This window comes from Schistocerca americana, chromosome 2 (genome assembly GCF_021461395.2).
Source record: "Schistocerca americana isolate TAMUIC-IGC-003095 chromosome 2, iqSchAmer2.1, whole genome shotgun sequence".
In the NCBI taxonomy this organism is placed as follows: domain Eukaryota; kingdom Metazoa; phylum Arthropoda; class Insecta; order Orthoptera; family Acrididae; genus Schistocerca; species Schistocerca americana.
The window spans coordinates 808,455,687-808,470,187 of record NC_060120.1 but is presented as its reverse complement, the minus strand read 5'-3'; the positions used below and the strand labels follow the sequence as shown (position 1 = coordinate 808,470,187).

The 14,501-nt window shown below is 44.3% G+C and overlaps 1 protein-coding gene across 1 annotated transcript in view; it reads right to left on the bottom strand.

Annotated features, from left to right (window-relative positions):
* LOC124594452 (protein gooseberry-like) overlaps positions 1 to 14,501 on the bottom strand; it is a 249,088-nt gene that overhangs the window by 46,392 nt on the left and 188,195 nt on the right. The window contains exons 4-5 of the mRNA XM_047132828.1: positions 8,420 to 8,591; positions 2,040 to 2,200 (exon numbers count right to left, since the gene is read on the bottom strand). Coding sequence (XP_046988784.1) covers positions 2,040 to 2,200; positions 8,420 to 8,591 — 333 coding nt within the window. The remainder of the gene's footprint in view (positions 1 to 2,039; positions 2,201 to 8,419; positions 8,592 to 14,501) is intronic.

Below are 14,501 nucleotides of genomic sequence, written 5' to 3'. Positions count from 1 at the left end.
GCAGTACTCCAGCATCGGCCGAATAGCGCTGCTACATGGCGATAGCAAACACCCCGGGTCAGGGCGGTGCTGTTGCTGCGCCCTCGGCTGCCTTCTTTGCCATGTCGGAGGTTGAGGGATGCATGTACGTAATTATCATTCCTGAATAACAACAACCCTGCATAAAATTGACAGTTCCTTTATTTACATAACAAAGTTAGTTATACCGCAAAATGGGTAATGTATAAAAAGAAATTAACCGGGAGGTTTTTAGGGGGCAAACATGTCACAAATTAAAGTGTAATTCCCTTTAATTGTGTTCTCAACATCTACCATTTTCGATTTCACATTCAAGTAACTTTGAATCATACAGTTTTGGATATTTGCCCACATCATTATGAAACACTAAAACAACTAAAATACTGATGTTTAAACCATCTTTTCCACCGCTGAGTCTCCGGCCGCAGTGGCCGAGCGGTTCTAGGCGCTTCAGTCTAGAACCGCGCGACCGCAACGGTCGCAGGTTCGTATCCTGCCTCGGGCATGGATGTGTGTGTGTGTGTGTCCTTAGATTCGTTAGGTTTAAGTAGTTCTAAGTTCTAGGGGACTGATGACCTCAGATGTTAAGTCCCATAGTGGTCAGAGCCATTAGAACCATTTTGAACCAGCGCTGAGTCGCCCTGAAAAGGGTCTTTGCAAAGACGCTCGAAACGACGATATTTTAGTTGTTTTACTGTTTCGCAATGACGGGCATAAGGCCCAAAATGATTTTATCAAAACTGAGACTTGTTGTGGAAGCCTACGAACTTTTAGAGTCGCTTGTTTCTTAGTTTCTTGCTGTGCTGTTTTCCTCGAACAGATTCTTTTCGCAAAATTTTACACTTCGCAGTATATGCACCGACTTCGCCGCAGTAATTTTGAACAACACCTTTCTCAGTTTCACGAACGGCTAGTTAATGCAGACCGCCATAGACAGGGAGTAACTTTACGGTATTCGAAAGACTGCATTTTAAAACTGATTTTAAAAACGGTTCTTGGCGCTAGACGTCAAACGAAAGCCGTTTGTGAGGTGTCTGCAGTGTACACATACTTAATGCTCATCTTTTTTTTATAAACAGATATTTGAAAATAATAGTAATCACCTCTACAGAGGATATGTGAACAGCGGAACTACTTTGTGACGCTGAAGGCAGCTCGCAGAGCAGCAGAACATCTTCCGACCGCCTGGTGTTATAGAAACCGCAACGATGTTGCTGTGTGCTGACGTTTCCATTTTTGAAGTTTGGAGATCAAACCTTTGAAACTTCATCTCAGGTAAAACCTCCGTTTGTAAATGGTCGTACCAAAGTGTAACTGAAGGTGTAATCGAAATAGCTAGCCGTCTGAGTCATTACAAAAGTGTGTGTGCATCCTAATGATCATTAAACACGGCAGAAGAAGACTGTTCAAAGCTGTTCAGTACAATGACGAATATTTGGCTATCAGTACTCCCCAGTTACTTCAGTAACTCGAATACTTACATTACTTGGAACGAACTATCGGCTGGTGAACGGTAGTTTCACCCAACCTGTACCAGTTTTAGTATGACGTTTACGGAAAACCACACCACATGAGCTCCCCATCATAATTATCATTATCGCGAAACTACTAAAGTTGTGTCAGCTGAGAGATTGTGTGATCACGTCCTATTTTAAATTCCACCGCTCGGATCTGTTGTTGTAGAGTCCTCTCACAAGCTTCCTAAGAGAAATTGGCTATTTTAAGTTATATGTCACCGTCGTAACTATGCACCCCGAATTCCTTCCTTTGATATCATATGCATTAGCACAGCACAATACAAACACAACATAACGCTGCACTCGGACACCTCACAGCAACTCATGCGAAACTAATACACCCGCTTGGCATTCAATCGGCATGTAGGACGAAGAACAGTAAATCAAACGCTCTGAAGCATTGCTGACTATAGTAAAGGGACTTTTTCCCACGCTCATGCCAGTCATCTTCTTTTCTCTTGATCCTTGTCGTAATAAAACTGTCAGTGTCTCAGCCTCACTCACCCTGTGCATTGAAGTTGGCTGTGGGGTCGTACTGCGTGGGGAATGCCGGTTGTAGCGACATGGAGTTGAAGGCGTTCAGCTGCTGACTGTTCAGCTGTTTGCGGAGGCGTGCTCTCCTGTTGCTGAACCACACCTGCACCCGTGCCTCTGTCAGCTTCGTCCTGAAGAACGACAAAGAATACGTAAGTTTCAGTTCATTACAGTGTATACCTCTTAATCCTATTACAACAGTAGCATCAAATTACTATTCCTTACTGATATACAGTGTGAAGAGATGTCGATTTTATAGCGTTGTTTAAGAGTGAGGACTGTACTTTGTGAATCATAAATAATGAATACTATTCTGTGTACAGTTGCACTCACTAGCTGAACTACTAAAATTAAAATAATTTTTCCTTGTTTCTGTGTCCGTAAAGGGCAATGCAACTGAATTTCATGAAATATAGAATTGTACGGGGAACTTTTGTATGCAGAATGAAAATTTCATTCTGCAATGGGGCGTGCGCTGATATGAAACTTTCTGGCAGATTAAAACTGTGTACCAGACCGAGACTCTAACTCGGGACCTTTGCCTTGCGGGACCTTTGCCCTTGCCCGCGAAAGGCAAAGGTCCCGAGTTCAAGTCCCGGTCCGGCACAAAGTTTTAATCTGCCAGAAAGTTTAATGACAGCGCACGCTCCGCTGCAGAGTGAAAATTTCATTCTGGAAACATCCCACAGGTTGTGGCGAAGCCATGTCTTCGCAATATCCTTTCTTCCAGGTGTGCTAGTTCTGCAAGGTTTGCAGGAGAGTTTCTGTGAAGTATGGAACGCGGGACAAGAGATAATGGCGGAATTACGCCTGTGAAGATGGGTCGTGAGTCGTGCATGGGTAGCTCAGATGGTAGAGCACTTGCCCGCGAAAAGCAAAAGTCCCGAGTTCGAGTCTCGGTCCGGCACACAGTTTTAATCAGCCAGGAAGTTTCAACTTTTCTGTTTGCGTGCTTGCTTACATAACCCAGGAGGAAAGAGCAACAGAACTGTAAAGTGTGTTGTGGTAGTCTATATATCGTAAATAGTTTAGCAGGCTGGACATGGAGGTCTTAGTCTTAGTTTCTAGCTTTAAGGTACCCTAATCTCTTCTAGTTAAGGTAGTTTTTAGGATGGTAGATGTTAAAGGCATGGTGAGCAACGGCCAGCGTCTTGAGGGTTATTCCAAGACCCGGGCCGCCGCCCACAACCAGGTGACGGGCAATATTATACCTATAACTTCTCTATTCAGTTCTCTTCCTTCCTTCTTTCTAAATATTTAATTTCATTTTGTTAATTTATATCTTACTTGATTTTGTATTAGTTATAAGTTTTTCTAATGCTGCACCAAAAAAAAAAAAAAGATATCAAATAGATCTAAACAGAGTCCGCCTCCACGTGGCGGGACACGGGCAACGGTGTGAGTGGGGACGGGAGCCGGTGTGGTGTTACTTTCAGTCACTGCGGACCCCGGACCCAGTCACAGCGGCTAAGTGGCAATGTACGACCCACCATAAGAAATTAGACGGTGGGTCATAAAATATAAGCCGCTAGTGAAAAAAAAAAGTCTATACTGACCAGTCTTTCCGCTTACAGCTCAAGCTTGACGTGAGCTGATGTACAATATCGTCAGTATTTGCTTCACAAGTGCACATGCGATTTCAGATAAGTAGAGTATATTTGGATATCTTCCCAGTGTTGGTTTATACAAATCATGACTTTATGGGTTATGTGGTATATCTGTGATAGAATAACATTTCTGGAGCTAGAGGCTACTCACCGTCTTGTTAAACTGTTACCAGTTTTCGTTACTTTGTAAAACAATAACTTCGGGAAGAAAACAAGTCAACTGATCTTGACTGGTTATGCGTAGCAGCATCCAATTCTCTGATTACTTTTCCTCATTTAGGACTCAGCCCTTATACTGCAGTTTGTACATAGAGAGCTCCATAATCTCTCTAGCAAACTTTGAGGAACGGTAAATCACTTACTAACCCATATTTTGTCAAGAAACACCCTATTTTTAACCTCTAATTTTTATGTGAAACGCATGTATGAAGCGGACTGGTCATATAATGTAACCAATTCGTTATTGTTTGTTGATGTGTTTCTGTTCCTCCAGCAGACCACGCCTTGATACTACTGCCGAAGCATGTGAGCTCTGGATGTTTCATATGAGAACACCTGTTTTTGAGGTAACAGTGCCAGTAATGCGCGTTCAGCTTCCACAATAAGCGAGTCTTTCCACAGATGAGGCCTGTTTCATGTGTTCTGGGTCTTTTGTCAGTCTGTTTAGTCACATCTGCGATATGTGGTTGCTGTTATATATCACCAGAAAAGATTTCCCGTGAACATTCAAGAAGCATTTCTGCCATCATGCTTAAATACAACAGCTTCCCTTCAATTTCCGCAGTCTACACTTGGGGATATATTGGGCCCATTGACACTTGATGTGAGGACCATTCTTTGATTCCAGAACGATAGAGCGTCATTCATTGGTAAGCTCACTGATAACATTGGATAGGTCAAGTAAGCCGGTCGTCTGCTCAGCATTTCGCCTGATTTAAAACCACTTAATGTTTTTTTTTTTTCCTTTTCTGGGTGGGAGCTGTCAATATTGTGAGCTCATTGCCCGAATCAGTAATGCATTTCATGATGTCAAACAGGCTTCCGCCATGCTCGACATAGTTACTCGATCACTGCCGTAAAGTTATTTAGCATATAAAAAAGCTCAGAAGTGAAGGATTGCAAATTTATTGAAAGATTATTATTATTATTATTATTATTATTATTATTATTACTAACAATCTTCGCAGACTACAAATTTTCTTGACTATTGATTTCCTAGTCCGGTCATCCAGATATAGATTTTCTGTGATTTCTCTAAATAGCTCAAGGCAAATGGCGGGTAGTTCCTTTAACAGGACACGGTCGTTTTCCATCCCCAGTCCGAACTTGTGCTCCGTCTCTAATGACCTCGTTGTCCAAGGAATGTTAAACCATAATATTTCTTCTTTCCTTTTCACTACTGATCTTGCAGAACTTTCCTGCGTAGTTCCGTCTACGTATTTACGTATTTAATTTCTGAAAAGGATTTTTAAATCTTCTCTGATGTTGTCAGAGAGACGTAGTCTAGTTCTTCCGAGAGGTCTCCGTCCTGGACACACTTTGTGAACTTTCGTTTCTTGCAGAGATCAAATAGTGTCCAACCTGACGGAGTTCCCTTGCTTTAATTTTGGATATTTATATGGATCTCCAAATAAATTGTAGACTTTATGTGTTTGCTAATTTTTCCCATTCTGCTGTGCTTTCATCTTCTCCAAATATCTCTCTCCAATTTTTTTCTTTTAAGGATTTTTGGTTTCCCTTACTCTAATTTTGTTAGTGTTCAGTGTCTCACAAGCGTACGTTTGAACAGGTTTAGCTTATGAGTCTTTTTGAATTTGTTGATATATGTTTGTTTTCGTTGCGTGTTCAGCAGTTATATTCTTCTACTTACTTCTTCTTTGACATTGTTGTCTGCAGTCAAAATCGTTCCTAGGTAAGTGAATTCAACCATTTTTTCAAAGTTTTCTTACTATATATGCTACAGTAGTTTCCCGCGAGACCACTACTAATTCCCAGTCCTGTTCCAAGTAAGCTAGTGAGTTGTTGTTGCGGTCTTCAGTCCAAAGACTCGTTTGATGCGGCTCTCCACGCTACTCTGTCATGTGCAAGCCTCTTCATCTCCGAATAACTACTGCAACCCTGATCCATTTTGATACTGTTTACTGTAATCGTCTCCTGAAGTCCCACTGCAGTTTAAACCCCCACAGTCAGCTCCAATACCAAACTGACGATGCTTTGTTGTCTCATTCTGTGTCCTATCAACCGAGCCCTTCTTTTAGTCACGTTATGCCAAACAATCTTCAGCATCACCTTTCAAAAGGCTCTCTTCATGTCTGAACTGCTTATCGTCCAAGTTTCACTTCTGTATGAGGCTATAATTTAGGCAAATTCATTCAGAAAAACTTCGTAACACTTAAATATATTTTTGATGTTAACGATTTTCTCTTCTTCAAAGACGTTTTTGTTGCCATTGCCAGCCTCTGTACTTCAGCCATGATCAGTTCTTTTAATGTACAAATGGCAAAACTCATCTGTTTCTTTTGGTGGTTCATTTCCTAACCCAATTCACTCAACACTGCCTGATTTAATTCGAGTACATACCATTGCCTTTACTTTGATTTTGTTGCTATTCATTTTATATCCTCCTTTCAAGACACTGTCGACTCCGCTGAACTGCACTTTCAAGCTCTTTCGTGTGTCTGACAAAATTAAAATGTAATCGGCTAACCTCCAAGCTTTTATTTCCTCTCCCTGATCTTTAATTCCTTCTCCGAAATTTCGTGAGTTCCTTTACTACTTGTTCAGTGCACAGATTGAATAACATCGGGGACAGGCTACAAGCCTGTCTCATTCCCTTCACAATCACTTATTCCCTTTCATGTCCTCCGTTTCTTATAACTGCCGTCTGGTTCCAGTACAAGTTTCATTCAAAAAAAACTTTTATCCTGGGAACTGAATATAACCTTTCTCTGTGTTTTACGCCTGTTACCATAAGAATTTCGAAGATAATATAACAGTCAACATTATCAAAAGCTTTCTCAAACGTATTGTCTCGCGTGTTTCATGATTTCTCCAGAACACAAACTGACCTTCTCCGAGGTCGGCTTCTACCAGTTTCTCCATTCCTCTGTAAATATTTCGTGCTAGAATTTGCAACCATAACTTATTAAACTAATAGTTCGGTAATATTCGCGCCTATCAGACCCTGCTACATAATATTATAATAAAGGGCGATGATTTATAACTTTAAAATATTTTTAAAAAATCGTGATTTGGAATAATAGCTGTATCAGCTGTACAGGGCTATTACAAATGATTGAAGCGATTTCATAAATTCACTGTAGCTCCATTCATTGACATATGGTCACGACACACTACAGATACGTAGAAAAACTCATAAAGTTTTGTTCGGCTGAAGCCACACTTCAGGTTTCTGCCACCAGAGCGCTCGACAGCGCAGTGAGACAAAATGGCGACAGGAGCCAGAAAGCGTATGTCGTGCTTGAAATGCACTCACATCACTCAGTCATAACAGTGCAACGACATTTCAGGACGAAGTTCAACAAAGATCCACCAACTGCTAACTCCATTCGGCGATGGTATGCGCAGTTTAAAGCTTCTGGATGCCTCTGTAAGGGGAAATCAACGGGGCGGCCTGCAGTGAGCGAAGAAACGGTTGAACGCGTGCGCGCAAGTTTCACGCGTAGCCCGCGGAAGTCGACGAATAAAGCAAGCAGGGAGCTAAACGTATCACAGCCGACGGTTTGGAAAATCTTACGGAAAAGGCTAAAGCAGAAGCCTTACCGTTTACAATTGCTACAAGCCCTGACACCCGATGACAAAGTCAAACGCTTTGAATTTTCGGTGCGGTTGCAACAGATCGTGGAAGAGGATGCGTTCAGTGCGAAACTTGTTTTCAGTGATGAAGCAACATTTTTTCTTAATGGTGAAGTGAACAGACACAATGTGCGAATCTGGGCGGTAGAGAATCCACACGCATTCGTGCAGCAAATTCGCAATACACCAAAAGTTAAAGGGCTTTGTGCAATCTCACGGTTTAAAGTTTACGGCCCCTTTCTCTTCTCCGAAAAAAAAACGTTACACGACCTGGACATGCTGGAAAATTGGCTCATGCCACAACTGGAAACCGACAGCGCCGACTTCATCTTTCAACAGGACGGTGCTCCACCGCACTTTCATCATGATGTTCGGCATTTCTTAAACAGGAGATTGGAAAACCGATGGATCGGTCGTGGTGGAGATCATGATCAGCAATTCATGTCATGGCCTCCACGCTCTCCCGACTTAACCCCATGCGATTTCTTTCTGTGGGGTTGTGTGAAAGATTCAGTGTTTAAACCTCCTCTACCAAGAAACGTGCCAGAACTGCGAGCTCGCATCAACGATGCTTTCGAACTCATTGATGGGGGCATGCTGCGCCGAGTGTGGGAGGAACTTGATTATCGGCTTGATGTCTGCCGAATCACTAAAGGGGCACATATCGAACATTTGTGAATGCCTAAAAAAACTTGTTGAGTTTTTGTATGTGTGTGCAAAGCATTGTGAAAATATCTCAAATAATAAAGTTATTGTAGAGCTGTGAAATCGCTTCAATCATTTGTAATAACCCTGTATGTCATTTTTTGCTAAGTTTCAGTCAAGCAATACGCCACCTCCAGTCATGCAGAACGACAAACACAGGCCCTCCTATTAATGAGCTTGTAAATGATGCTTAAGCATTTTTATTTATCGAATGCCACTTACTTCTGGGCAAGCTCCTCGCGGGTGTAGACGTCTGGGTACTGCGTGCGCTGGAAGGCGCGCTCCAGCGTCTCCAGCTGGTCTCCGGAGAAAGTGGTCCGCGACCGCCGCTGCTTGCGCTTCAGTGGGATGCCCGGCTCGGACTCGGTGTCCGACTCGTCGGCGCTGCTCGGACCTGTGGCAGAAAGTGTCAGCTCTCTCTCTCTCTCTCTCTCTCTCTGCGTTTATTACAGTAACAGTAAATTACCGCAGCGTGTTTAAGTACTATACGTGCTTTTCTCCTTCCGAAGGACGAGGACCCGAAACGTCAAGATACGGTTGAAATTTTTTTTGCATCATTTTGAACAACAGGTATTTAGTAATGAGGAACTAAAATCACTGTGCTAGTTCCGCGATGTGAATGGCTCATTCATTCCACGTTGTCCGATGAAGAGCATCCGGATACCTCTATGTAATGCGGAATTGGCCACTAGATGTCACGAGAGGTCAACCCATCAGTGTAACGGGAGGCGGGGAGCAGCAGAATGGGTCAGTCAGGCGAGCTGAGTGACTTCGAACGCGGATTAGTCGTTGCATGACAGCTGACTAACAAATCCGTCATGGACGTTTAAAACCTTCAAAAGCTGCCCAAGTCGCGTGTTGGTGAAAAATGGTTCAAATGGCTCTGAGCACTATGGGACTTAACATCTGAGGTCATCAGTCCCCTAGACTTAGAACTACTTAAACATAACTAACCTAAGGACATCACACACATCCATGCCCGAGGCAGGATTCGACCCTGCGACCGTAGCAGCAGCGCGGTTCCGGACTGAAGCGCCTGGATTCGCTCCGTCACAACAGCCGGCGCGTGTGGGTGACGTAAGTGTGAAATGGAAATGCGAAGCAACACCCACTGGTAAATCAAGAGCAGGCAGACGTCACGTACTGACGGACAAGCAGTGTTGAGCACTGCGGAGAGTGGTTGTACAAAGCGGCGTGAAATCAGCGGAAGGAATCACTCGTGAGCCCCAAAGTACTACCTGGGAGTCCATCTACAAGGGCCAACAAAAATACAGAAACACTAAAAACACAGTGCCGTGCCAAATACGGTGCAACAAAACCGTTGGTATTGAAAAACAGCTTCCAGTCGTGTCGAGATGGACAAGTACAGGCGTTGTATGCTTTTCAAGTGAATCTTATACCACTCTTCCTGCAAAATATTGTCAAGTGCAGGTACCGATGATTGAGGTGAATAACGATCGTGCACCCTTCTCTCGAAAGTAGACCACAAAGACTCAGTATACACTACTGGACATTAAAATTGCTACACCAAGAAGAAATGCAGATGGTAAACGGGTATTCATTGGACAAATATATTATATTAGAATTGACATGTGATTACATTTTCACGCAATTTGGGTGCATAGATCCTGAGAAATCAGTACCCAGAACAACCACCTCTGGCCGTAATAACGGCCTTGATACGCCTGAGCATTCTATCAGAGCTTGGATGGCGTGTACAGGTACAGCTGCCCATGCAGCTTCAACACCATACCACAGTTCATCAAGAGTAGTGACTAGCGTATTGTGACGAGCCAGTTGCTCGGCCAGGCGTTTTCAATTGGTGAGAGATCTGGAGAATGTGCTGGCCAGGGCAGCAGTCTAACATTTTCTGTATCCAGAAAGGCCCGTACAGCACCTGCAACATGCGGTCCTGCTTTATGCTGATGAAATGTAGGGCATTACAGGGATCGAATGAAGGGTAGAGCCACGGGTCGTAACACATCTGAAATGTCCACTGTTCAAAGTGCCGTCAACGCGGACAAGGGGGGCCCGAGACGTGTAACCAATGGCAACCCATACCATCACGCCGGGTGATAAATCAGTATGGCTATGACTAATAGGAACTTCCAATGTGCGTTCACCGCGATGTCGCCAAACACGGATGCGACAATCATGATGCTGTAAACAGAACATGGATTCCTCCGAAAAAATGACGTTTTCCCATTCGTGCACCCAGGTTCCTCGTTGAGTACACCATCGCAGGCGCTCCTGTCTGTGATGCAGCGTCAAGGGTAACCGCAGCCATGGTCTCCGAGCTGATAGTCCATGCTGCTGCAATCATCGTCGAACTGTTCGTGCAGATGGTTGTTGTCATGCAAACGTCCCCATCTGTTGACTCAGGGATCGAGACGTTGCTGCACGATCCGTTACAGCCATGCGGATAAGATGCCTGTCATCTCGACTGCTAGTGATACGAGGCCGTTGGGATCCAGCACGGCGTTCCGTATTACCCTCCTCAACCCACCGATCCCATATTCTGCTAACAGTAATTGGATCTCGACCAACGCGAGCAGCAATGTCGCGATACGATTAACCGCAATCGCGATAGGCTACAATCTGACCTTTATCAAAGTCGGAAACGTGATTGTACGCATTTCTCCTCCTTACACGAGGCATCACAATAACGTTTCACCAGGCAACGCCGGTCAACTGTTTTTTTGTGTATGAGGAATCGGTTGGAAACTTTCCTCATCTCAGCACGTTGTAGGTGTCGCCACCGGCGCCAACATTGTGTGAATGCTCTGAAAACCTAATCATTTACATATCACAGCATCTTCTTCCATGTCGGTTAAATTTCGCGTCTGTAGCAAGTCATCTTCGTGGTGTAGCAATTTTAATGGCCAGTAGTGTATTTAGGCCTGGTGTCTGTGGTGGCCAGGGAAGATGCGACAATTCATCCTCGTGCACACGAAATCAGTTTTGGACGATGCCAGCTGTGTGAATAGGACCCCTGTCGTATTGTAAAGTCAGCATCACCATCAGGGAACAAACATTATATGTGCTCATTAATTTGCCGTTGAGAGGTCAAGATATTTGGATTTATCAGTATTAATATCCAGTCCTGTTCCAAGTAAGCTGATGAGTGTTGTTGTTGTTACTGTGGTCTTCAGTCAGAAGACCGGTTTGATGCATCTCTCCACGCTACTCTATCCTGTGCAAGCCTCTTCATCTCCGAATAGCTACTGCAACCCTCATCCATTTTGACCCTATTTACTGTACTCGTCTCCTGAACTCCCTCTGCAGTTTTAACCCACCACAGCTATCTCCAACACTAAATTCACGGTTGCTTGACGTCTCAGAATGTGTCCTATCAACCAATCCCTTCTTTCAGTCACGTTATGCCACAAATTGCTCTTCTCCCCAACTACCTCCTCATTAGTCACGCGATCTAGCCATCCAGTCTTCAGCATTCTTCTGTAGCACCACATATCGAACACTTTTATTCTGTTCCTGTCTGAACTGTTTATCGTCCACGTTTCGCTTCCGTACAGTTGTACAATCCAGTCAAACGCAAAGACGCTACGGTCGCAGGTTCGAATCCTGCCTCGGGCATGGATGTTTGTGATGTCCTTAGGTTAGTTAGGTTTAACTAGTTCTAAGTTCTAGGGGACTAATGACCTCAGCAGTTGAGTCCCATAGTGCTCAGAGCCAAACGCAAAGAGATCCAGTCGCTACCAGGTTAAAGCAGAAACTGAACCGTGTGTATGTGTGAACGTCTCGCTTGGTTTCTGTTCCCTGTTCACGAGTTCACACCTTATAGGTACTTGGTGTAACTTGTTCGGGTCGAGGGAGTATTCGGTGCTTCCCTGTTTCTATTAGGTGGTACTACTACTACTACTACTACTACTACTACTACTACGTGATCAGCCCAATAGACCGCACGCATCTACAAGTTTCCTCCTCCACTGTATTCTGTCCATTGCTGCTATTCGCCATCCGTTCACACTTGGTTTAAATCTTCATGGAGTCTATCCCTCCAACGCTTCTTGGGTCTCCCTGGCGGTCTCTTTCCTGTAGGTGTGAAATCCAGGAGCTTCCGAAGCCATCTGTGATCCTCCATCCGGGCCACATGGCCGGCCCACTGCATTCGTTTGGCTTTGACAGTTCCTGCTATGTTGGGCTGCTGGTATAGTTCCTCAAGCTCTTGGTTGTATCTGATCCTCCATTCCCCTGTATCTGCATCCAGAACCGGACCGAAGATCTTCCGAAGCACTTTTCTCTCAAAACCAAGGAGCTTATGGAAGTCCTGTTTCCGGATACTCCATGTCCCACAGCCATATAGAACAACAGGCTGTATCAGGGTTTTTTACAGTCGAATCTTGAACTATCTGGAGAGATATCTGGACCGAAGCAGTTGTGCTAGGCCGTGGTATAATCGGTTTCCTGCTTGTATTCTGTCATTGATCTCTGCTTCACATGACTAGTTCTCAGTGAAAAGTGCCCCTAAGTATTTGAATTCTTGCACTCTCTTGTAGGACTGGTCCGCAACCTGCAGTGATTGTAGATGATCAGCAGTCTGACAATGACCCCGGGTCATAATGAGATACTCTGTCTTGGCTTCGTTTATGTTTAGCCCAAATTTGCTGGCAGCCTCCTTTAGTGTTTTGGTCATTTGCTCCAACTCCTCTTCCGACATAGAGAGTAAACAGATGTCGTCTGCATAGGCAAAGTATGCCAGTCTATTTCCTTCGATTTCAATCTCTTCGTTCTCTTGGAAGGTCTCGCGTAAGATCTTCTCGAGGGCGAAGTTGAACGGGATAGGGGACAACCCATCTCCTTGCTTGAGTCCTGTCACAATTTCAAACTCCTCAGATACGTGATTTCCCATCTTCACCTTTGCACGTGTTTCGTTCAGACAGATTGATGAGTTTCTCTGCTAAACAGAAACTGAAGGCCTGTCCGAAACTTATGGAACAGACGTCGTAAATTGCCGAGTGTTACCCTGGTTGCGAGGCTGCTCCTGCCAGATAAATACGGTCACACCTGAAGACAGCCCCTGCGCTGTGTGAGAACTGCAGACTCCTGTAGCCGCGCTCCAGAAAAGAGCCGCCGCGAACGGCCCGGGGCGTCTGGCAGCTGGGGGCGAACAGTGGGGCCGCCGTGTCGGATCGCAGGCAGCGGCCGCCGGGCGCGCTTCGTCACACTCGCCGGGTGTCCCATTCGGCGAGACGCGCTTTCCAAAGGACGCCCGCCGTCCCGCTGCGCCGTATTTGTTCCACTAGAGGACAACGGCGGGCTTTTCCCGGAAGTTGACAGTTCGTGCCTCAGCGGGTCATTTCGTACAACGGTTCTGCCGTTGTCTGAGGCACCGGCAGCCGCCAGATGCGCGGGAGGTACGTTCTAATGTCACGGGGCACCTGCCACACGGAGACTACAGGTTACTGTTCTTCTCCTGTACAATACTTCGTATGTGTATGTGTGTGTGAAGGGTGGCATGTTTTCTTCCGTGCAGTCTCCACTCCTCCTCAAAATCACCCTTGATATAATCAAGGAGAAGAAATAAAAAGTCTGATGGTTGTCAATGGCATTACAATTCTGTCAGAGTCAGCTAACGACATGGAAGAGCAGCTGAACGGAATGAACGACATGTTGTCTATAAGACGAAAATCAACAAAAGTAATGCAAAATAATACGAGATTTCGGCATAATGTGTAAACTGTCAAACCTAATCAATGAAACACTTACAGAAACAGTGTGTACAGTGAAATTTATGGGAAAAATTTCACACCCTTTCAAAATGAAAACAGGCGTACGACCAGGTGACGGCCTATCCCCAATTATCTTTAATAGCATGTTACAGAAAACAGTAAGAATTTGGAACGAAAAACTTATTGAACTCAACATCTCACATATAAAGTTAGGAAGAGGAAGCAAAAACATCGAAATCAACTGTCTTGCATTTGCAAATGATTTTGGTGTACTTCCCGAAAATGTGGCATCTGCTATAACTCAGATACATCTCCTGGAAGAAACAGCTAGCAGAACTGGCTGCAGAAAAAACAAAATTTGTAAGGAACGATAAGGATGTTCCAAAATTTTAGAAAACAGATACTGACCAAATAGAGATGGTACGAAAATTCAAATATTCACAGGACATAATCCAAGAAAGTGCTTTGGAAAAGTCTTTAGAAGAGGAAACGTGGAAACCATATGGAATCATCAAAAACATCTGCAATAAAAGATGCCAATGCTAAAATCAGGGATTACAACACAGTAGTGAAGCCAGAATACCTATACGCTAGCAAATGCCTGCCATTAAAAC